Source organism: Lathyrus oleraceus, chromosome 5 (assembly GCF_024323335.1).
Source record: "Lathyrus oleraceus cultivar Zhongwan6 chromosome 5, CAAS_Psat_ZW6_1.0, whole genome shotgun sequence".
In the NCBI taxonomy this organism is placed as follows: domain Eukaryota; kingdom Viridiplantae; phylum Streptophyta; class Magnoliopsida; order Fabales; family Fabaceae; genus Lathyrus; species Lathyrus oleraceus.
In genome coordinates, this window is record NC_066583.1 from 462085427 (window position 1) to 462108714 (window position 23288).

At 37.6% G+C, this 23288-nt stretch overlaps 1 protein-coding gene across 1 annotated transcript; it reads right to left on the bottom strand.

Annotated features, from left to right (window-relative positions):
• Positions 1 to 3218: 3218 nt before the first annotated feature.
• On the bottom strand, positions 3219 to 5307 carry LOC127085453 (zinc finger protein ZAT1). The gene is made up of 2 exons (XM_051025966.1): positions 5107 to 5307; positions 3219 to 4930 (listed from the first exon to the last, which is right to left on the bottom strand). The coding sequence occupies exon 2, from the start codon at positions 4744 to 4746 to the stop codon at positions 3475 to 3477; it is 1272 nt and encodes a 423-aa protein (XP_050881923.1). The 5' UTR covers positions 4747 to 4930; positions 5107 to 5307; the 3' UTR covers positions 3219 to 3474.
• Between the last annotated feature and the right edge of the window lie 17981 nt (positions 5308 to 23288).

The following is a 23288-nucleotide window of genomic DNA, read 5'->3' on the forward strand; positions in this document are numbered from 1 at the left end:
TATTTCTATACTTTTAATTCATGACAATGCACATTTTAATTCATGATAAATTCATAGAAAATTCATGAATTTGGTTAATTAAAGTATATTCCTTTTTTAGAATTTAATTGAATTTAATATTGGAGTTTGATTAATGCTTCATGAAATTCTTTAAAAATTAGAGTAACTTGTTTTTTACTTTTGATTGCACTCATAAATTATGATTGTGGGTTTATTGCTTGAATGGTTTTGCCTCTTGAATGATTCATGTGTGCTTATGGTTTAGTTTTGTATGATGTATGATTAATTCTATATGGTGTATGATAATCCCCCATTTGGGCAAAATGTACCACACTCTCATGAACGTGTAACAATTTTATCACTTCCAATACTCGTCAATTAACGTGAAAATAATCAAAAGCGAGTAAAAAAGACCTTTCCTACAAAGAACAAAAATAAACTTGATCCAACGTCAAGTGTTTTTCCAAATCAAACTTAATTGAATGCAATATGAGTGCTTGATCCAACGTCAAGTACCTCTTTCGTTTAATTCACACAATTGTCATACTCAACTTCAAACACTTGATTCAACGTCGAGTCATTTTCAAAACATTTTTACAATAAACCGGATGAAAAACGATGGGGTGTACGTACTTGTCCACACCATTTCTCAAGTACTTGGGTTGTCGGACGTGCTTAGCTTGTGGCCCAATACTTGTCTTCCATTCAAAATACTTAAAATAAACGAGTTTAATTTGGTCCTTTCGGGATGAAAAAGAGAGGTCAAGATATAATTGTCCTTTCAACTTCCATGTACTCAGATTGTCGGTTATACTTAGCTTGTCGTTAGATGCTTGTCTCCCTCTAAGTACCAATGATTAAACTTGCCTCACAAATTTCATAAACAATAAAAAAATTGGACGAACAAGAGAGGTCAGGATGCAATTGTCCTTTCAGCTCCCAAGTACTTAGATTTTCTATCGTACTTAGCTTTTGGCCCAATACTTGTCTCCCACTTACAATCAATCACAACCCATCAAATCCAATTTTCCGCCTTAGGACATTCAAAACCTTTCACAAAGGACATGTTATCCCCGTTCTACCGCAATACAAACAATACTTAAGTATCACACGCACGAGCATACAAACAATGTTTAACTGCTAGAACATGAACATTAATATTGCTCAATAAAAACAACCAACACATCCGTATTTTCTTCCGCGGACTACAAAGCTCTAATTTTCTCATTGCACTATGAGGATATGTAGGCACGAGGGTCCAAATCATTGGCGAGCACACTAATTAAAAACTTATTTTCCCCTTTAATTAAAACCAATCACAAGTAACATTTAGATAGTAACACTCATTCGCGCAAAGAACAACCAAAACGGTTCCCATTGAATACAACGGGTGTGAGGGGCGTTAATACCTTCCCCTTGCATAATCGACCCCCGAACCCAAATTTGATTGTGATGACCATCTTCTTCGTTTTTAGGGGTTTTATCGATATTTTCTCTTTCCTTCGGGAATAAAAAAAGTTCGATGGCGATGCTGTATTTTTCACATAGCGACATCACCCCTTTACTCTTAGAAGTCGTTCACGTGCCGACTTCGAAAAACAGTACAAACATAGGGTATTCTCCCGACGTGTCTTCGGATAAAGGGAAAAACAACAAAACATTTCGGACACTTGTGCAAGATTTAAGGGGATTTGGTCATGGGAGATGCTCAAGTTTGACCCCGGGTGCATGGTCGTTGATACTTTTTTAGTTCCCTGGTCCCTGAACTCCACCATCGATTATCAATTCATATATCATCATTTTATCTATCTTTGACAACCAATATACCATCACTCTACCATTGATACCAACATAAACCACCATTATGACTAATGTAAACCACAATCACTCTAACATGCCCTGATCTCCATCACTGACTACTACCTTGACCATTATTCCAATCACTAGAAATTACCACACTGATGACCACCCACGACTATCACCCTAACCACCACCAACTATCACTTTGATCACCATCAACCATATTCTAACCACCATTGACCACCATTCTAAAAGACTTTTATCGACAATCATACTTTTTTAACTACTATTATTAAAATAACTATTAAATAAATATATTATCTGTTCATAATATTTTAATTATTTTACAAACCTAATAATATGAGTTGTTTGAATTAAGATATTTTTATTACGAATATTTATTGTTATTATTGAAACTGATTTTGAAAATTTTAGAACTCAAAACTAATATTGTTTTTTATACTTGAAATTTTTAAAACTCAATATTACTTTCATTCTTAAAAAATTCAAAACACAAGTAAAAAGTTTAACTCTTGGAACAACGGGGCCTAAGAAAAGATGGAAGGAAAAAAAGGGAAATTTTCAATCTACATGTCAATAATTGTAGGGACTTTCAAATTTCCAATTTTGATTCTTTTTAGAATGATCATTTTGAAAAAACTCTTTTAGAAAAATTCTTCTCATAGTCTATTTTGTATGTTCTTATAGTGTTGTCTATCATTTGACTCAAAGATGCATGAAATACACACAAAAAGATTATAAAAACATATTTGAAGTGTGCCACAAAATAAAAATTTACATCACATAGTGATTACTTATTAGTGAGGAGAATTTAATAACACTACTTATGTTCAAAGTGATATAAAGGAAACAAAAGACAAAGATGTCTGGTCAGGTTTTCATGGTAGGTGACTAAACAACCACCTTCACTCCCCTCACATGCCTTCTTTCTTTATGTGTATATTATCAACTTTTCCCATGTATCCAATTCTCTATCATGACGGCGTCTTTCAAGACGTAAAAGACGATTTATCGTGAAAGACGGATTATCGCACATAATTTAAAATTCGATACATTTAAATTACTTTTAAATAAAATCTTAAACCATGATAAAATAGAATCATATTTAATTTACTATACTTAAATCGTAGTTAACTTATACTTTTAAAAACTTAAGACAACTATTTATCGTGTAAATAATGAAATTCGAAAATAATGTCTTCAAATAATATGACCAAGACTTTTCACTTCATGAATCATCTCAAAGTTTTATATACTTTAGAAGCTAAACTTGTGGTTCACTCAAAATATCACTTACAAACCAAAATGTCACTAAAGGTAAATTTCATACATATAGAATGTTGCTATGGTCAAAGTTGTGAAAATCACCATATATCAACTTATTATTCTTTGAAGTATGAACAAAGTAATCATCATATATCACTCTCCAAAAAGTTACAATATTCAAAGAGAAAAAAAAACAGTATCAAAAGTTCCTTGTAATGCAAACTACTTGAAGAAGAATAAGAGCAGAACAAAGATAAGCTCAAAAATCAGAACAAGGTTCCCCTAAAGAATTAATGAAATAACAGCAAAAAAAAATCTATTTCTATACAGTTTCAAATCTTCACTCAAAAGTCGAATCGACCCGAACAGAACCGAACCGAGCTAGTGCTAGTTTGATAGTAGGCCTACCATTGCCTCTTGCTTGAAGTTACTTCCATCTAACCACCATGGTGTGTAAATCTCAGAATGGCCATTTCTTTCATCAACAATACTTGCATCAGCAGGAAGATTAAGATCAAGGAAGTTCCTTATTTCCGAAACTTCTTCGACGACGACTTCACTTTCTAAGATTCTTCCCTCATCAGCAACATTGATCTTCGTATCTACTTCCATTTCCAACTCAGCATTGTTTTCATTGTCACTGTTTTGATCAATCTTTGAAGCAAAACATCCTTTGCTCCTCTTGTGACTAGCTCTATGACCTCCAAGAGCTTGATATGAATGAAAAATCTTGTTGCAAGTAGCACACTCGAATTTTCCTCTCTTACGAGATTTCTTCGCACCGATTTCAACTTCCGATGAAACCTTAGTTTCACAATCATAAAACTTTTCCTTCATTGAAGTATACTTGCCTTTACTAGTGCTACTAGTACCTGGTTTTGATCTTACATCGACCTCAAGTGCTGAATCAGAATCAACCTCAATCTCCACCTTATTCTTCTTCATATCCTTTCCATTCTCAATAACAGAAACTCTTGTTTTCTTCATCTTCAATCCATCACTTCCTTTACTATCTTCATTATCAGAAGATTCAGCAATAGAATTGAGACCACACCAAGACCTAACATCTCTACTAAGCATCATCAAACTCATAGCAACCTCTTCTTGTTCATGTTCTTCTTTCTCAGAAACCGAACTCGCAGCAAAATTCACAACAGAAGTAGAACTGTTACTATTTAAGTACCTTGTTTTCAATCGTCTTTTCGATCTTCTCTTTCTATTTGGAAGAACAGAAGCATCAGCAGTATTAGACTCTTGTTCATCCAATTCAACACCGTTGTTCTTACTATTCGAATGACACTTCATGTGACCAAATAAAGCTTTCCAAGATTGAAACCCTCTACCACATTCTTTGCACAATTTGTCCAAAACAACATCAAAAGTTTCTTCTTGATCATCACTAGTTGAATCAGTGAGTACTCTCCAAGTTTTCTTTGGATTCTCTCTAAGACCATAATACCCTTCAGAACAACCTTCTTCTTTCTTCACTGTTGAAGCAGAAGCAACAACAAAACTCTCATCATCATCAACATCATGATGGTGATCATTGGTTTTCACATGATCATGTGACCTCATGTGACCCCCTAATGATCTACCACATGGAAAACTCTTGCAGCAGATTCTGCAAACGTGTTTAATCACTTCTTGATCTTCTTCCATTGTTGATCCTCAAAATTTCAAGAATTAACCAGTATCAAAAAATTCTTGATAAAAACAAAAAAAAACAGCAAATTGAAACTGAATTGAGTTATGAAAAGGTGAAAACGAGCAAGACCCAGATGAGATTATCGAGTGCAAATCATCAGAAGTTGAATCAAATCATCATATCTTGCAAAACCCATATCTGAAATGAGATAAAAATTTGAACTTTAAAACTCAATAAGTGCGCAAAATCGATCTAATAAAGGAACAAAAAGAAGCTATAGTAAAGCTAAGTAAAGTAGTGTATAGCATTTGAAAGATGGATTATGACGAAGAAGAAGAAAAGGAATGAAACTTGAAGAAGTGGAAGCAATTTACCTTGATGTTTGTTGGTGATGAGAGCGATTATGAGAAAGCGTAGCGTTTGTTTGTTTCTTTTATTACTTTTTTTTGTCTCTTGAATTGGTTATATGTATTTGGATTTGGAGGAGAAATCCATGCATGGAAGCAAAGATTTTTAAGGATTAAAATGTAAATATAGAAAGTGGGAGAGAGGGTGTATTGAAGTGAGGATTCTACGCTACTCCTTAATCCAATGGTATGAGAATTGTCCATGTTGGAGTCCTAATAGTTTGATGAACTTGCTATAAATTCCAAGATATTCCTTTCTTTGTCTTGCTAGATGTGTTAAATAAAAAATCGATGCTATAAGTATTTCATTACTTATCATTGTGGATGTATATGACTAATTCTAGCATCGGTAGGAAGAGTTTTTTTCGTCGGTTATGTACATAATGATCGTATCTTCGACCGTTATTTTAGTTGTCAATTTTTTTTATGTATGATGTCATATTTTGGGATATGGGATTTCGTCTTTCTTTTTACGAGTTTGAGTGAAGGTTATTGATATTCTTTTCTTTGAACATTTCTAGAATCAATAGGAATAAAAAAAAATTGGGTTGGCCTTGTACCGGATGATCGCATATGCGATCATTATTCTAACTTTTGTTTTTTGATGTATGATGTCGTACTTCGAGACATGGGGCTTCAGCTTTCCATTTATGGGTTTGAGTAAAGGCTATCGACATTCTTTTCTTTAGCCCTTTCTAGAGTCGATAGGAAGAGTTTTGTTTTTTTGGGTCGTTCATGTACTTGATGATCGCATTTGTGGTCGTTATCATAATTGTTATTTTTTGATGTAAGATGTCTTACTTCGGGATATGGGACTTCCGCTTTCCCTTTACAAGCTTGAGCGAAGGCTATTTACATTCTTTTTATTGGCCCTTTTTAAAGTCGGTGGGAAGAGTTTATTTTTTAGGTCAATCATGTACCTAATGATCGCATTTGTGGTCGTTATCATAATTGTTGTTTTCTTGTAAGATGTCGTACTTTGGGATATGGGACTTCGGTTTCCCCTTTATGGGTTTGGGCGGAGGCTATTGCTATTCTTTTCTTTGGCCCTTTTTAGAGTCGGTAGGAAGAGTTTTTTTTGTCAGTTGTGTATCCAGTGATCGCATATGCGATCGTTATTCTAATTATTATTTTCTGATGTATATGTCGTACTTCGGGATATGGGACTTCGGCTTCCCCTTTAAGGGTTTAACTGAAGGAAATTGACATTCTTTTCTTTGACCCTTTCAAGAGGCGGTAGGAAGAGTTTTTTTGTAGGTCATGTGCCAGATAATCGCATTTGCGGTCGTTATTCTAATTGTTGTTTTCTGATGTATGATGTCGGACATTGGGATATGGGACTTCGGCTTCAGCTTTACGGGTTTGAGCAAAGGCTATTGACATTCTTTTCTTTGGCCCTTCTCAATTGCACTCGTCCTCTTAGGTTTACATTGGGCCTTATAGTATTTATGCATGTATCTTGAGATATCGGTCCGTCTTTTCTGAAGGTGAGAAAAATACAAGAAATGAGTGTTTGAATTGTCTTTGCATTTAAAAGCCTATTATGTTTGTTTAACATAAACCCAATTCAAACACAAATGGTGAATGAAAAAGATAAAGGAAGATAGATTGATACGAGGAATTTATCTTGGTTCTCCCAACAACTCGAATTTACGTCAAGTCTCCTTACATTTTAGAGATTTTCACATTGATCTAACTAATTACAAACTCACTAAGGCATATCATGGTACAACTAACCAATACATTTTATTTCTCAAACACAAATTTGACTTTAACTGAGTCTCTTTATCTTCTCAAAGAATTCATATTCAACTTAGTCTTTTGAGAAAATACGATCAAATAACAGATAATTTTTTATGTTTATAAGTATCACTCAATAGTTGATGTAAACAAACTTAAGCACAAATGCAAGTCTTCAATCTTTAAATAGAAAGTGTATGCAATCAAATCACTTGATGTTTGCTTCTTTTCTTGCTTTAAGTAGAGCTTATTCTCTACATTTTTGTTATTGAGTGTTCTTTTCTTCTCTTAAGTTGATTCTCAAAAAATTGTTGTTTTATTCAATATTTCTTGTTATTCGATATTGTACAATCTTGTGAAAAAATAGTGATAAGTTGAGAATATATATCTTTTATGAGTTGATTGCTGCTTGAGCTGAACGTTGGTAAATGAGCCATTGTAATCCTTGTATTATTAAATCAGGATAATTTCACAACCTTGTACTCACCAGAAAGATTTTTGCTCACTATTTTCTATTATATTGTTATGCACACTTTGTATCTTGTGTATTATTGCTAGTTGTCTATCAATTTTTTTTCTTACATTAAGAGGGAAATTATCTAATTTATTCATCAAAAGTAATCTTCTAGAATATTCATTGATTGGTTACCAATGGTAAAACTCATTCAGATGGTCACAAATTAATATTCTAATAGAGGATCAAACCATTGACTTGTAACATTGAGTTAACTAGAGGATCATGATGATAACTTAAGTAGCTTTTGCTCAGATGATAGTGTTGAAAGCATCTACCATAAGGTAACAAGGAAAAGTGTTTATGACACACCCCTAAATGATGTTTTATCAAACGCTAGACCAAGATGCTCAATGATCAATATAAAATATGATATCTTTTAGATTCATCTTGATATCAAATGATCATTATATAGAAGTTAAGCTTTATTACACTTTCTAGAAGATATATTACACAAAATCTATTTAAAATGTTTCTAACATGTAACACATATTCGATAATATTATTGTTCTCTTACATTGTGGTATAATCTAAACCAAGTTAAAGAGAATTGTTCTTCAAAACATCTTGGTTCAAAATTCTAATTTTCTTGACTATCTTCCACCCATCTTGGAAATTTATTCGAAATTTTTTCAGGGTTCAGTCTCATTCGATCAAGCCTAAATTTTTTTTGGAACCTTTACTTATTCCTTCTATTGATTTCAACTATTGATGTGTGATTGTCAGGCCTTTGATGTCAACCTCTAATGATACATTTTGCATCTATTTGAAGCCCCGATTTGTTGAAGGCAACATGGCATTTCCTTTCAAACCAATATCCCCTTGTTGTTAGTTTGGATACCACTTTTAGAATTCTAGGTGACATGGAAAATAAACTTGCCCATAATGATGCATTTCTTCAAAAAGTTCAATAGATGATTGAATCTTATTAAGAGGGTGAAAGACCTAAATGACCAAATTCGTAAGTTAGTCAGCGAGAAGTGTGTATTTGTATCCTGTGGAACCTCTCTCTTTTAGAGGAGAAGAAAATTGTTGACAACCATCTTTAGAGGCTCTAGGAGAAAGTATGGGTTCTTACTGAAGGAAAATTTTGATCCAAAATGCAACGGAAATTACAAAATTTTCTTTAGTGATCCTTACAAATGGGCATGATCAGTGATAAAAATTGTTACCTCTTATGGCGATTGAAACCTTTGATGCAGATCTAAGGAGTGATCACGAGTATTGAATGGTGACAACGCCTCTACTTATTCCATACAAACAGATTACCTTCAGTCTCAGTGCTAGCTGCTACAAATGAAAGCTTTGAGTGAGTGAGAGAGGGAGAGAGAGAGAGAAACAAAATTTTATCAAGTGAAATGCTTCTGCACAAGGGTTCTATTTATAGAACCACTTGTGTGGGCTACAAGCTAAAAAGCCCACTTAATTGTATGTGGCCCATATCTTATGGTATACTGAAAATCACTTAAGCGCGTGGTACCTTACCACATTTCGTATTCTACTTAAGTGAATTGTATCTTACGATGTTCTACAATTCACTTAAGTGCATCGTATCTTATGATGTTCCTTATTTACTCTATCTATCATCAATTCGTCCTTTTGGGTCTGACCATGTAGATTTTCGCGACATTGGCAATTATATTAAATCACGTATTTAACATAATAAACAGTGAGCGGTATCTAGCAACACATGACTGCTCCCTATTAGATGCCCAAAAGTGCTTATTTGAGCTATCAAATGTGGGCATCTTTCACTCCTTTTTGTCGAGAAAGTGTTCGAAACCGCCCTCGCTTTTGATGATTTGCAATATAATGTTAAATGATCTTGGTACCTTTAATTTGTGTGTTATTGTGCAGAAATTAGGCATGAAAGAATAGAAAACAAAGACACAAGAAAGTTGGCAAAGGAACCAAGAAAGGAAGCATTCATCAGCATGCTCGCTAGGCGAGTGATGTAGCGAAGTGCTCGCTAGGCGAGCACCCTGCGAGCTGCCAGCGAACGTTCCCAGAATTTTACAGTAGCAAACATCATCAAACTCGCTGTAGTGAAGGAAGTAGCGAACACTCCCAGACTTGGACAAAACCATAGCCAGCACTTACTCGCTAGGCGAGCCACTAGCGAGCTTCCAGCGAGCAATTCCAGTAGCAAAACATCAAAACTCGCTGGAGCGAAGGAGGAAGCGTGGGCTTCGCCTAGCGAAGGATTCTTCGCTTAGCGAACACATGAAGTCTGGACTTGGATGTTCCTCTGGATGCAGGTGCCTCAGGTGGCTATTTTGGGGCTCGCTAGGCGAACCATTCTGCTCGCCTAGCGAGCATAGCAGTTCAGATAGCAGTACTATAAGTAGCAGGGGCTATTTTTTGGAAAGGACACTTAGCATTTTTAGATATTTTTCAGCATTTCTTGGGATCATGCTTTGTAACCTAGAAACACATTTTCTTCATCTCTTAACAATATTCTACAAAAAGAAGGCGGATTCCCATCCAATCTCGATTCTTCGACTCGGATGTTGATCAACCTTCAAACGAAACTTGTTGTACAAGCTACCATGAAAATGAGTAGCTAAGTCCTTCATTTTGTCAAGGTTAGATGTAGATGATCATAAGCTTTGTGTGTATATGGGATGATCTTCATTTGTAAACTCTTTAATGATGAATATATGGTGAAAACTTTGTTTTATTGATAACTCTTTGTGTTGGTTTATGATCGAGAGATGTTTACCAACTCTTTACCTAGGTTTTCATCCAATCTTGTTTGTTAGCTAGAGATAGTAATGAATGATTTTGTTCACCATAAAGTTGAACCAAAAAGTTATCATTTTGATAGATTGTGTGAGAGATCAACAATGGATCAAAATGGGAAAACCCACAATGTGTGTTAGAGATAAACACATTGGGAGGACTTTGTGAAATAGTTTATCATCTAAAGGAGTTTATGAGTTTTGTTGATCGAACATATGCATGCAAAGTGATCGCCGAACCCTAACTTTGACAATATTTCTCAAATCTTAAAACCGAAACTTTTACCATATTTTCTTACACTTTTATGCAAGCTACCGTTACTAAAACCAAAACCCCCTTGTTACTACGAGTTAAGAATTAAAACAACTGTCGAACGGCGGCGATATCTCACAATCCCTGTGGAGACGATAACAAAAACCCGACACTCTAACCCTACACCCAACACTACCCAAGACACGAAAGTGTCATGTGATCTAACAAATCCTTTTTTGTGATAATACTTGTGTCTACAATTACCCTTTTTTCCCTTATGTCTATATTGAACACAAGTCATAGGTCGTGTCATCCTTGTCCAGTTCAACATTGTGCCCTTAAACATTTATCTTGTTACACAGGATGGGCAAATTCCATCTAGGTCACTCATGTCCCTCAGCATGCTTCATGGAGTACCCATCAACTGTCTTTATGGTCATCCAGTTATGGAAAAGTTTGATCTGCAATAAAGCACTCGACTCTACATCTAGGGTCCATAGTGGTTTCTCACCAAATTTTATGAGATAGCATTGGCGGCCGGAATTGATCAATCTCAAGAGCTACCGTTGTTCAAAAGACTATTTCCGCATGCTTTGCTCGGCAAAGCCAAAGATTGGTACTTGGATCAAACACTTGCAGTCATGACGGATTGGAACGTATTGGAAGAGAAGTTCATTGAAAGATTTTTCTCCCACAACCGGTTCATGGAATCCAAAACGGCTATCTCCGTGTTTTCGCAAGGAACCAACGAATCATTGAATGAGGCATGAGAAAGATTTAAATCCATGCTTCGAAAGTGCAAAGGGCATGGTTTTGACGAATTGTCGCAAATCCACATTTTCAAGAATGACCTTCAACCTAATTGCAAGACTTTGTTGGATGCTACCTCAGGTGGTTCTTTGTTGTCTAAAAGCGCCGAAGAAGCTACTGATATCATTAACCGAATGGCTCTAAATGACCTCCAAAGTCAAAGTAGAGGCAACACTTTGAAGAAACCGGGAGTGCTTGAACTTGGGACAAACGATGTTATTCTTGCCCAAAACAAACTCATTTCACAACAAGTCGAACTCTTAACTCAACAAATAAAAGAGTTGAGAGAGCCTTCAAAAGCTAAACAAATATCTTGTTGTGACCTTTGGAAGGGTGATCATGACACCGGGTTTTGTCCACCTCCCGGGTTCGAAGAAGTGAATTACATGGCAAACCAACGAGACTACCAACCAAGGCAACAACATCCTCAACAATCGTATCAACCACATCCTCAAAATCAACAACAACACTTTCAAGGGAATCAAGGGTTCCAACCAAGGGGTAACTATTACCATAACCAAGGTTATGGGGGTGGTACTTCTAGCTGTCAAAACCCTCCCCAAAATCCTTACCAACCTCAACAACCGTCGGTCGTGACTTCAAAGTTAGAAGAGACATTGACACAATTTATGTAAATGTCGATGGCTAATCAAAAGAGCAACGATGCGGCAATCAAAAATCTTGAAACTCAAGTCGGTCAACTTGCTAAACAACTAGCGGAACAACAACCCGGACCATCTTTTTCGGCGAACACGGAAACGAATCCAAAAGAGCATTGTAAAGCGATAACGACGAGAAGTGGAAGGGAGTTGGTTAGTGAGAGTAAAAAAAGAAATGAGAGTGAAAAAAAAAGAGGAAGAAAAAAAAGATGAGGAGAAAAAAATAGAGGATAGTATTGATGGTGAAGTTGGGGAGTGGAGTGAGGAAGAAGTTGAAAAGGACAAAAAAAATGGTGAAGTAGAAAACAAAGAAAGTGTGGAAGTCGAAAAGAATAATAGTGATGAAGTGAAGGTGGAGCCAGTGAAAAAGAAAAGAGAGAGGAATTCTAGAGCTTCTAGAGGAAAGGAGGTAGTGAGCGCTACTCCAATCCAAAACCTTCCGTATCCACATGCTCCATCTAAGAGGGAGAATGAACGGCATTACACCCGGTTCATGGATATTTTCAAACAACTTCAAGTGAACATTCCGTTTGCCGAAGCATTGGAGCAAATGCCTAAGTATGCAAAATTCATGAAAGACATACTTACTAAAAAACGGAGGTATACGGAACCGGAGACAATTGTCCTAGATGCTAGTTGTAGTGCAATCATTCAACGGACGCTTCCAAAGAAAGAGGTTGACCCGGGACGAGTTACTTTGCCGGTTAAAATTGGTGATGTCTATGTCGGAAAAGGACTAATTGATTTGGGGTCAAGCATTAATCTAATACCATTGTCTATTGTGAAGAGGCTTGGCAACATTGAAATGAAGGCCATCCGGATGACTTTGCAATTGGCCGATAAATCGACTACCCATCCTCATGGTGTAGCCCAAGATGTTTTGGTCAAAGTTGACAAATTCTTCTTCCTGGTTGATTTCATTGTAATTGATATGGAAGAGGATGACGATGCTCCGCTCATTCTTGGCCGACCGTTCATGAAAACCGCACACATGATGATTGACGTTAACGACGGTTTGATGAAAGTGAGAGTCCAAAATGAAGAAGTTACTTTTGATCTATTCGAAGCCATGAAGCATTCAAAGGATAGAAGTGATAGCTTTCGCATTGATGTGATCGAAGAGGCAACTTTAGAAGTTTCTAAACATATTCATGAGATATCTCCTATGGAGTTAGCTCTTGATGACTCCTTTGAAGTTTTCACGATTGAAGAAGAGCAAGCTCTTGATGAATGCCTAAGGGAACTTGATAGTCTAGAAGAGTTGCATCCGTGGGAAGTTGAGAAGGAAGACTTGAAGAAGGAGGTTAATGAAGAAAAATCGCCGATTGAATTGAAAATGTTACCTTCCACTTTGAAGTATGCCTTCCTAGACGAGACCGAAGCAAAGCCGGTTATCATAAGCAACCTTTTGACAAAGAATGAAGAAGCCCGTTTGATCAATGTGTTGAAAAAGAATCAAGAATCCATGGGTTGGACTCTTTCCGATCTCAAAGGAATTAGTCCTTCCTACTGCATGCATAAGATCTTAATGGAAGAGGATTTTAAGCCGGTAGCTCAACCACAACGCCGCTTAAATCCTACTATGAAGGAAGTTGTTAGAAAGGAGGTTGTTAAGTTGTTGGATGCGGGAATGATTTACCCGATTTCGGATAGCCCATGGGTTAGTCCTGTACATGTGGTCCTGAAGAAAGGTGGCATTATCGTGATTCGAAATGAAAAGGATGAGTTGATCCCGACGAAAGTGGCAACGGGGTGGCGAATGTGCATTGATTATAGGCGGTTGAATACCGCAACTCGAAAAGATCATTTTCCACTCCCGTTCATGGATCAAATGCTAGAAAGACTTTCGGCTCAACAATACTATTGTTTCTTAGATGGCTATTTCGGGTATAACCAAATTGCAGTTGACCCGACCGATCATGAAAAGACGGCTTTCACATGTCCTTTTGGAATTTTCGCATACCGAAAAATGCCCTTTGGATTGTGCAATGCACCAGTGACCTTCCAAAGATGTGTGCAAGCTAGTTTTACCGACCTTATCGAGAAAACAATGGAAGTCTTTATGGACGATTTCTCCGTATTTGGTGGTTCCTTTGATCTATGCTTGGACAACTTGGAAACGGTTCTTGAAAGATGTGTGAAGACCAATCTTGTGCTTAATTGGGAGAAGTGCCACTTCATGGTGACCGAGGGGATTGTGCTTGGCCATAAAGTCTCTTCAAGAGGGCTTGAGGTCGATCGTGCTAAAGTTGAAGTGATTGAAAAGTTACCTCCTCCGGTGAATGTGAAGGGAATCCGAAGCTTTCTGGGGCATGCCGGTTTCTATCGGAGCTTTATCAAAGACTTCTCAAAGGTAGCTAAGCCTTTGAGTAATTTGCTAGCTAAGGACCAGGTATTTCTTTTAACTGATGAGTGTTTACAAGCTTTCAAAATTTTAAAGGAAAAATTGATTACCGCTCCAATTATAGTCGCTCCAAATTGGAATTTAAATTTTGAGCTCATGTGTGATGCGAGCGACTATGCAATCGGAGCGGTATTAGGCCAAAGAAAAGAGAAAAATTTTCATGCGATACATTACGCAAGTAAAGTTCTTAATGAGGCTCAAATTAACTATGCCACCACTGAAAAAGAATTACTTGCGATAGTGTATGCGCTTGAAAAGTTTAGGTCTTATCTTATAGGGTCCAAAGTCGTAGTGTATACCGACCACTCGGCGATTAAATATTTGCTCACCAAACCGGACTCGAAGCAAAGGCTCATCCGTTGGATCCTCTTGTTACAAGAATTTGATGTTGAAATGAAAGACAAGAAAGGATCGGAAAATTTGGTGGCAGATCATTTATATCGCTTAGTTAATGTGGAGGTTACCGCCTCCGAGAAGGAAATCCGGGAAGAGTTTCCTGATGAAAAACTTTTCAAAATTCAAGTTAGGCCGTGGCTTGCGGACTTTGCGAACCACAAGGCTAGTGGTTTGGTGCCTCCCGACCTAACTTCGAACCAAAAAAGGAAATTTCTCTCGGATGCCAAGTACTACGTATGGGATGACCCATACTTGTTTAAGTTGGGTGGTGACAACCTTTTGAGAAGGTGTGTTACCGGCGATGAGGCGCAAAGCATTCTCTGGCATTGTCACAACTCGCCTTACGGCGGACACTATAATGGGGTAAGAACGGCCACTAAAGTCCTTCAGTCAGGATTTTATTGGCCTACTATTTTCAAAGACGCACATGCCCATGCGCGAAGTTGTGATAGTTGCCAAAGAAGTGGTGGGATTGGTAAGAGAGACGAGATGCCTCTCCAAAACATCCAAGAGGTTGAAGTATTCGATTGTTGGGGTATCGACTTTGTTGGACCATTCCCACCCTCATATGGAAATGAATATATGCTTGTGGCGGTTGATTACGTTTCTAAGTGGGTTAAGGCGATTGCCTCACCTAGGGAGGATGCGAAAACGGTAATAATTTTTTTGAAGAAAAACATCTTTTCCCGTTTCGGAACCCCCCGAGTGTTGATTAGTGATGGATGGTCACACTTTTGTAATGCACCGTTAGAAAGCATTTTAAAACAATACGGTGTATCACATAGAGTGGCGGCTCCGTATCACCGACAAGCTAATGGTCAAGCCGAAGCCTCTAATCGTGAGATTAAGAGAATTCTTGAAAAAACTGTGTCAAATTCGAAAAAAGAGTGGTCACAAAAATTGGATGAAGCGTTATGGGCATACCATACCGCTTTTAAAGCTCCAATTGGGCTAACTCCTTTTCAATTGGTGTTTGGTAAAACTTGCCATTTGTCGGTCGAATTGGAGCACAAAGCCTTGTGGGCTCTGAAATTTTTAAACTTTGATGAGGATTTGGCCGGTGAAAAAAGGAAAGTGCAATTGCTTGAGTTGGAAGAGATGCGCAATGCCGCATATCACTCGAGTTGGTTGTACAAAGAAAAGGTAAAAAAGTATCATGACAAAAAGCTTCGAAAGAAGGAATTTGTGCCCGGAAAGTTGGTCCTATTGTTCAATTCCAGGTTGAAGCTATTCCCCAGAAAATTGCAATCTAAATGGTCCGGGCCATTTCGTGTAAAATAAGTCAAAGAATATGGAGCTATTGTCATTGAAGACTTGGACAAGAAGGAGAGTTGGACGGTTAATGGCCAACATTTGAAGGTTTATCTCGGAGGTCTGGTGGATCGCGAGAGCTGTGCTATTTCCTTGGATGCTCCTCTGTGAGCATCGCACCGTCGAGCTTATCCGACGTTAAACAAGCGCTTGTTGGGAGGCACCCCAACATTGTAAGTATTTACAGCTTTCTGTTATGTGGTATTGGTGTCCAATTTGAAGAACCTTGCTGAAATGTGCTTTACATACTGTTTTGAAAAAACAAAATGTTGTCATGCTCGCTAGCTGCTCGCTAGGCGAAAGCAGTAGCGAGCTGATTCACTAGCTGTTCGCTAGGCGAAGACAGTAGCGAGCGTAGCATGACAGCACTTTAATTCTGTTTCACAGGGCCACTCATTTGGGCCCAGAAACTTGTTATTTCGTTTTCAGTCTGAATATAAGGATCAAACTTACTCTCACTTGCACAAAATCACCTCTATTAATTCCATCTCACACAAACCCTAACATTGCATTGCAAACCTAACCGTGCATTTCAAACTCAATCGATCTTTGAAATCAGGTTTGCCCTTTCTTCATTACTTTATGTTTCCAATTTGTAAAATTCTGATGTATGTCACATTTAGGGTGAATTTGGGAGAGTGGGTATCATTAGGTTTTGCATGTGGGTTTAGATTTGCATGAATGTGTAGAACGATGCCTTGAATGTTAAATCAATTAGTTTCTGAAATGGGTACCATAGAACTTAGGGTTTTTTGAAATTTGGTTGTTAAACAATGGAAAACCCAGAACCCGTAACATTCGCTAGCATCTCGCTAGGCGAATCAGTGGCGAGCATTCGCTGCCACTTCGCTAGGCGAACCTGTAGCGAAGCTTCGCTAGGTCCTCGCTAGGCGAAGCAGCAGCAACCATGACAGTAGTTGGTTTTTTTGTTTTGCTCTCTAATCTGTTTTGTGGTTGTGTTGTTTATTTTCTATGACTTTACAGATGGAATCCAGATCGAGCGCTTCAAAAAAGAGAAAGGTCGGGAGCACATCCCGTACGGTGCCAATACAGTTCGACACCGACAAATTCGTCGGGGCAAAGCAAGCGGCTCGCTATGTGGCATTGGAAAAGAGAAAAATTTTGCCAGAGAAAAGGTTTATGATCCACCCCGAAGGCGACTACCGTACATTTGCTGGGTTTATTCATAGCAAGAAATGGGACCGGTTGATATCTCCCCTTGAGAACTATGACATTGATACAGTGCGTGAGTTCTATGCGAACGCACTACCTAATGATGACGAGCCGCTCACATGGACGACTAGAGTGTCCAGCCGTCAGGTTGCTTTCGATCGGGATGCAATCAACCGTGTGCTGGGTGAACCGCTCCATCTGGGAGCTAATGAGAGGGACACTTACCACCGTGATTTGAGGCTACACAGAGACACCGACTCTATTTCTGAAGCCCTTTTATTTGAAGGAAAATCAGTTGAGTTGAACCCATATGGGGTTCCTATGAGGTACCATAGGGAGGAGATGATTCCCTTAACTCAATTGATCCTAATGTTGGTTCTGACCAATATAAAACCTAAGTCTCACACCTCAACCGTGTCGATCCCAGTGGCACACCTGGTTCACTGCATTCTCACTAATATTCAGATCGATGTGGCGAGAATAATTGCTTTAGAGATGAAGTCCGTGGTCGAGAGCAGGCTAAAGTCGGGGGCACGAGTTAACTGCCCCCTTGCTTTTCCATGTCTCATCATGGCTTTGTGCCAACATTCGAGGGTGAAGCTACCCTCCCGGAGTCAAGTGAGGATTCCGCAAGCCATCGATGACAGATATGTGGCCAAGTATTGCAAGCCAAAGAACTTCAGGAGTAGTGCAGCTGCTGGTAATACCAGGACTACTGATGGTCCTGGTGTTTTTGCTCATGGTTTCGATCCTTTCCAGCAGGCTGTCTGCAACTATAATTGTGATTGGATGGCGGCAACTCAGCGTGCCATGGTTGATATTCACGATTCTATGCAGTTGTTGCAGTTGCAGGTACGTGACCCTTCCGGAGAGCATCCGATGATGACGTGTGAGCAGTTCCTGCAACACGCTAGCTGGCCTGTGGACAGGCCTATTTTCGGAGAGGGGACGGGTGCCGGTGCTTCTGGTGCTAATACTTCTGGTGATGCTGAGGATGGTGTTGACGATGATGATGATAGTGATGATGGTACCGGTTCTGAGTCCTTTGAGGGCTAAGTTTGTTTTATTTTTCATGTTATGTTTTATTTTATTGTATTTTCAGATTTGTAGTATTTTGGTTTTGGTTTTGTACTTTTGGGGTGATTTGTCCCCCATGCACATTTTAAAATTTTTAAGTAATAGTTATTGTTTATGTTTTTAATTTGTGTGTTTGGTTTAAATTTCTTTTGTTTAATAATTTTTTGGTTGTTGAGTGTCAAACCTTATAGATTGGTTGTTCCTCAAAGAAGTATCCAATGAAGGTGCATCCGAGCTTGGATGGCAATGATAAAAATAAACAAGTGAATAATGCTAAGGTACATGGTTACCTCCGGTTAGAATTTTAGAATGCATTAAGAACTATACTCTTTTCGTAATTGAATATTGTTCTTTTTGCAACATAATTGAATGAATGTTTCATCTAGGACTTAAAACCACAAATTGTGAGGAAACCTCCATTGTACACTTAAATGTTGGATTCTAATAAACTTTGTTGATTCATTTGATTCATGCTTTGTCTTTTATTATTGTGAATTTGTGGAAGCAATTAGAAATGATCAAGGCACTTGTTTTCTTTCGAGCACAACCAGTTCCAAATACAACTTACCCGTGAGCAGAGAGAGTATTCGTTAACCCCTTTGAGCTTGTAAAAGATAAGTTGGGGAGAACGAAAAAGAGAATCGGTAAGTGCCATAACTCTTGAATAACCGAGCAAGCATTGAAAAAAATTAGAAAAGAGAAACATCTGTTTTGTGTATACAATGTGAAAAGAAAAAGAAAAAAATAGAGAAAATGAAAATGAATGCTTGCTTGGAAGAAAAATAGTGAAAAACAAAACAAAATTTAGTTGTGAAATAAGAGTTGTGAAGGTTTCAAACGAGAAACAAGTGAAACGAAGTTGAGATCTGTGAATTGCTTGTATAGTGAATGTCTCTTTTGCATCGACAAGTTCGTTTTCAATGGCCTTAGATATGACCCTTGTTTGTAAACCTAACCAAGCTACAACCGGAAAGACCTTAGTGATCTTCGCGCTTCCGCATTTTCATTTATAATTGTTAGACATTGTATGAATTGAATTTTCTTTTGCATTGTTTGTTGGAGAGAGAGATTGTCCCCGCGGTTGCAAACGCGTAATTTCTTCAATCCTTATTCGAAGAGGAGAGATAGGGTGATTCATTCAAGATAATATTGTTGTGGATTGTTACATGTTTTACATTGCTATAAAGTTTTAGTTCTTGTGTATTATGTTATTCTAACCATTGGGAACTTGTGTCTAGTTGATTCTCTTGTGTTTGAGCCATTTTATCCGATTTCGGAGAAACCTTTTTCTTAAAGCAAATCCTCTTGTCCTTCAAGAGGCATACTTTACTTGAGGACAAGCAAGAATCTAGTTGGGGAGAGTTGTTAGATGCCCAAAAGTGATTATTTGAGCTATAAAATGTGGGCATCTTTCACTCCTTTTTGTCGAGAAAGTGTTCGAAACCGCCCTCGCTTTTGATGATTTGCAATACAATGTTAAATGATCTTGGTACCTTTAATTTGTGTGTTATTGTGAAGAAATTAGGCATGAAAGAATAGAAAACAAAGACACAAGAAAGTTGGCAAAGGAACCAAGAAAGGAAGCATTCATCAGCATGCTCGCTAGGCGAGTGATGTAGCGAAGTGCTCGCTAGGCGAGCACCCAGCGAGCTGCCAGCGAATATTCCCAGAATTTTACAGTAGCAAACATCATCAAACTCGCTGTAGCGAAGGAAGTAGCGAACACTCCCGGACTTGGACAAAACCATAGCCAGCACTAACTTGCTAGGCGAGCCACTAGCGAGCAATTCCAGTAGCAAAACATTAAAACTCGCTGGAGCGAAGGAGGAAGCGTGGGCTTCGCCTAGCGAAGGATTCTTTGCTTAGCGAACACATGAAGTCTGGACTTGGATGTTCCTCTGGATGCAGGTGCCTTAGGTGGCTATTTTGGGGCTCGCTAGGCGAACCATTCTGCTCGCCTAGCGAGCATAGCAGTTCAGATAGCAGTACTATAAGTAGCAGGGGCTACTTTTTGGAAAGGACACTTAGCATTTTTAGATATTTTTCAGCATTTCTTGGGATCATACTTTGTAACCTAGAAACACATTTTCTTCATTTTTCTTCATCTCTTAATAATATTCTACAAAAAGAAGGCGGATTCCCATCCAATCTCGATTCTTCGACTCGGATGTTGATCAACCTTCAAACGAAACTTGTTGTACAAGCTACCATGAAAATGAGTAGCTAAGTCCTTCATTTTGTCAAGGTTAGATGTAGATGATCATAAGCTTTGTGTGTATATGGGATGATCTTCATTTGTAAACTCTTTAATGATGAATATATGGTGAAAACTTTGTTTTATTGATAACTCTTTGTGTTGGTTTATGATCGAGAGATGTTTACCAACTCTTTACCTAGGTTTTCATCCAATCTTGTTTGTTAGCTAGAGATAGTAATGAATGATTTTGTTCACTATAAAGTTGAACCAAAAAGTTGTCATTTTGATAGATTGTGTGAGAGATCAACAATGGATCAAAATGGGAAAACCCACAATGTGTGTTGGAGATAAACACATTGGGAGAACTTTGTGAAATAGTTTATCATCTAAAGGAGTTTATGAGTTTTTTTGATCGAACATATGCATGCAAAGTGATCGTCGAACCCTAACTTTGACAATATTTCTCAAATCTTAAAACCGAAACTTTTACCGCAATTTCTTACACTTTTATGCAAGCTACCGTTACTAAAACCAAAACCCTCCTTGTTACTACGAGTTAAGAATTAAAACAACTGTCGAACGGCGGCGATATCTCACAATCCCTGTGGAGACGATAACAAAAACCCGACACTCTAACCCTACACCCAACACTACCCAAGACACGAAAGTGTCATGTGATCTAACAAATCCTTTTTTGTGATAATACTTGTGTCTACAATTACCCTTTTTTCCCTTATGTCTATATTGAACACAAGTCATAGGTCGTGTCATCCTTATCCAGTTCAATATTGTGCCCTTAAACATTTATCTTGTTACACAGGATGGGCAAATTCCATCTAGGTCACTCATGTCCCTCAGCATGCTTCATGGAGTACCCATCAACTGTCTTTATGGTCATCCAGTTATGGAAAAGTTTGATCTGCAATAAAGCACTCGACTCTACATCTAGGGTCCATAATGGTTTCAGGTCGAAGGGTGGTATACACCATTATCATCATGAGAATAACTTATGACACTTTGCATAACATTTTATGTAGTATTCTCATTGCGGGTCAATCCAGTATAAATATTACTCCTAATATTCATACTTATGTTTAAGACTTGGTAACTCCTTATCCATGATCCATGAGATGTGATCATCAGTCTATATACATAATAGTCTTAATGCTTTAATGTTATCCCACTTCACAACAAAGCTCGACTACGAGTACTTTAAGAATAGTGTCCTTATGTTTAATGGGATCTCATGATTAATTCACACTTGATACATTAAACGAACTAGCTATTCTATAGACTTTATTAAACAAACATAATAAAGAAAAAGCCTTTTATTATTAATAAATAATTCGATACAAGTACCAAAAGTATTGGCCTCTAGGGCTTACACCAACACTTACTACAAAGAGAAATAAACTGCATGAAGAATATGATGAGTTCCTAACATCTATTTTTTATATTTTTCCTTATAGTTTAAAAGAAAAATTTGTAGATCAAATTTGATTCTTAAACCCTAGTGTGGATATTTGGAAGAGTGTGGATTGCTGAAAGAATGTAAATAATGGGTGGACTGGATGAAATTTCGCATTCTAGGTGTAAGAACAAGACTTTGTATCTACAATTCATCTCTATGGTTTTGATGATAACAAAGGATGAAACAAATTGGTACCCTAACATAACTTATCTAAGTGCGCAGGACTCTAATCAAAAAGGGGTCAGATAGACATATATCTGATATACATGCAAGTCTGGAATGACCACTTAGAAGCTATTCAAGCAGAGGCTCTGACTCTGAACAAAAGGAAGTGCACAAAGTGCTACGTAGAAAGAAGTTTCAGACGCTCTGAATCTGAACAACGCACTCTAGGATCCGATGATTTTACACTCTGAAGTAATCACTATCAAAGAGACATCAAGAACCTCTAAAGTCAATCAGCCTTCAGCAACTATCTGAAGATACACACGCTAAACAGAAACATCTGAGCTATGCATAACACTGAATCAGAATGTTAACCAAGACTTAGCTGCGAAGTCTTCCATTTTTGGCAAGAATCTATATTTGGAAGAAAGTTAACGCGCCCCAAATTGCTATGGAAAGGACAAAGAGATTAATTACATTAAAAGCCCGTCATTTCCAAGATTTCCTCCTCTAACTGTCTCTTCATCAAATCTCTATATAAAGGGTGGATCATCTTCATAACAAAATAACAAAGCACGCAAGAATACTGCAAACAAACTCATAACTCTTTCATTCTTGCTAATTCTCTTTCACACGAGTTGTTGCTCTAAGTGTTGAATATTTTTTTGTTCTCATATTGTGTAACTTCTGCTTACTTAGAAGCACTAAGCATATAACTGTATTTTTCATTACTTTTTGAATATTCCTCAAGTGACTTGTGAAGTCTGTAAACTTGAGAGGGCTAAGAGATCTTTATCCTCTTAGATGCTCTTCGTTGTAATCTTTCAAGATTAGTGGATTAAGCCCTTGTTGAAGGCGAAATCACCTTGGCCGGGTGGACTGGAGTAGCTTTGAATTTCAAGCGAACTAGGATAAACTTCTGTGTTAATAGTATTATTTTTTCGCGTGTGTTTTATTTGCAAAAGTTTTTATTATCTGTAGAAATAATTCAAACCCCTCTTTCTTATTTTTCTCTACCTTCAATTGGTATCAGAGCTTCGGCTTTGTTATTGACTTTCTAATCAAACACTTAACAATGTAGAGAGATCCAACATGAGAAAAACACTATGGCCAACACCAATGAAAGAGACAGTTACAATTCCAAACCTCCAGTTTTTATGGAGAAAAATTTGATTATTGGAAAGACAGAATCGAAAGTTTTTTTCTGGGTTATGACGCTGACCTATGGGACCTAGTTA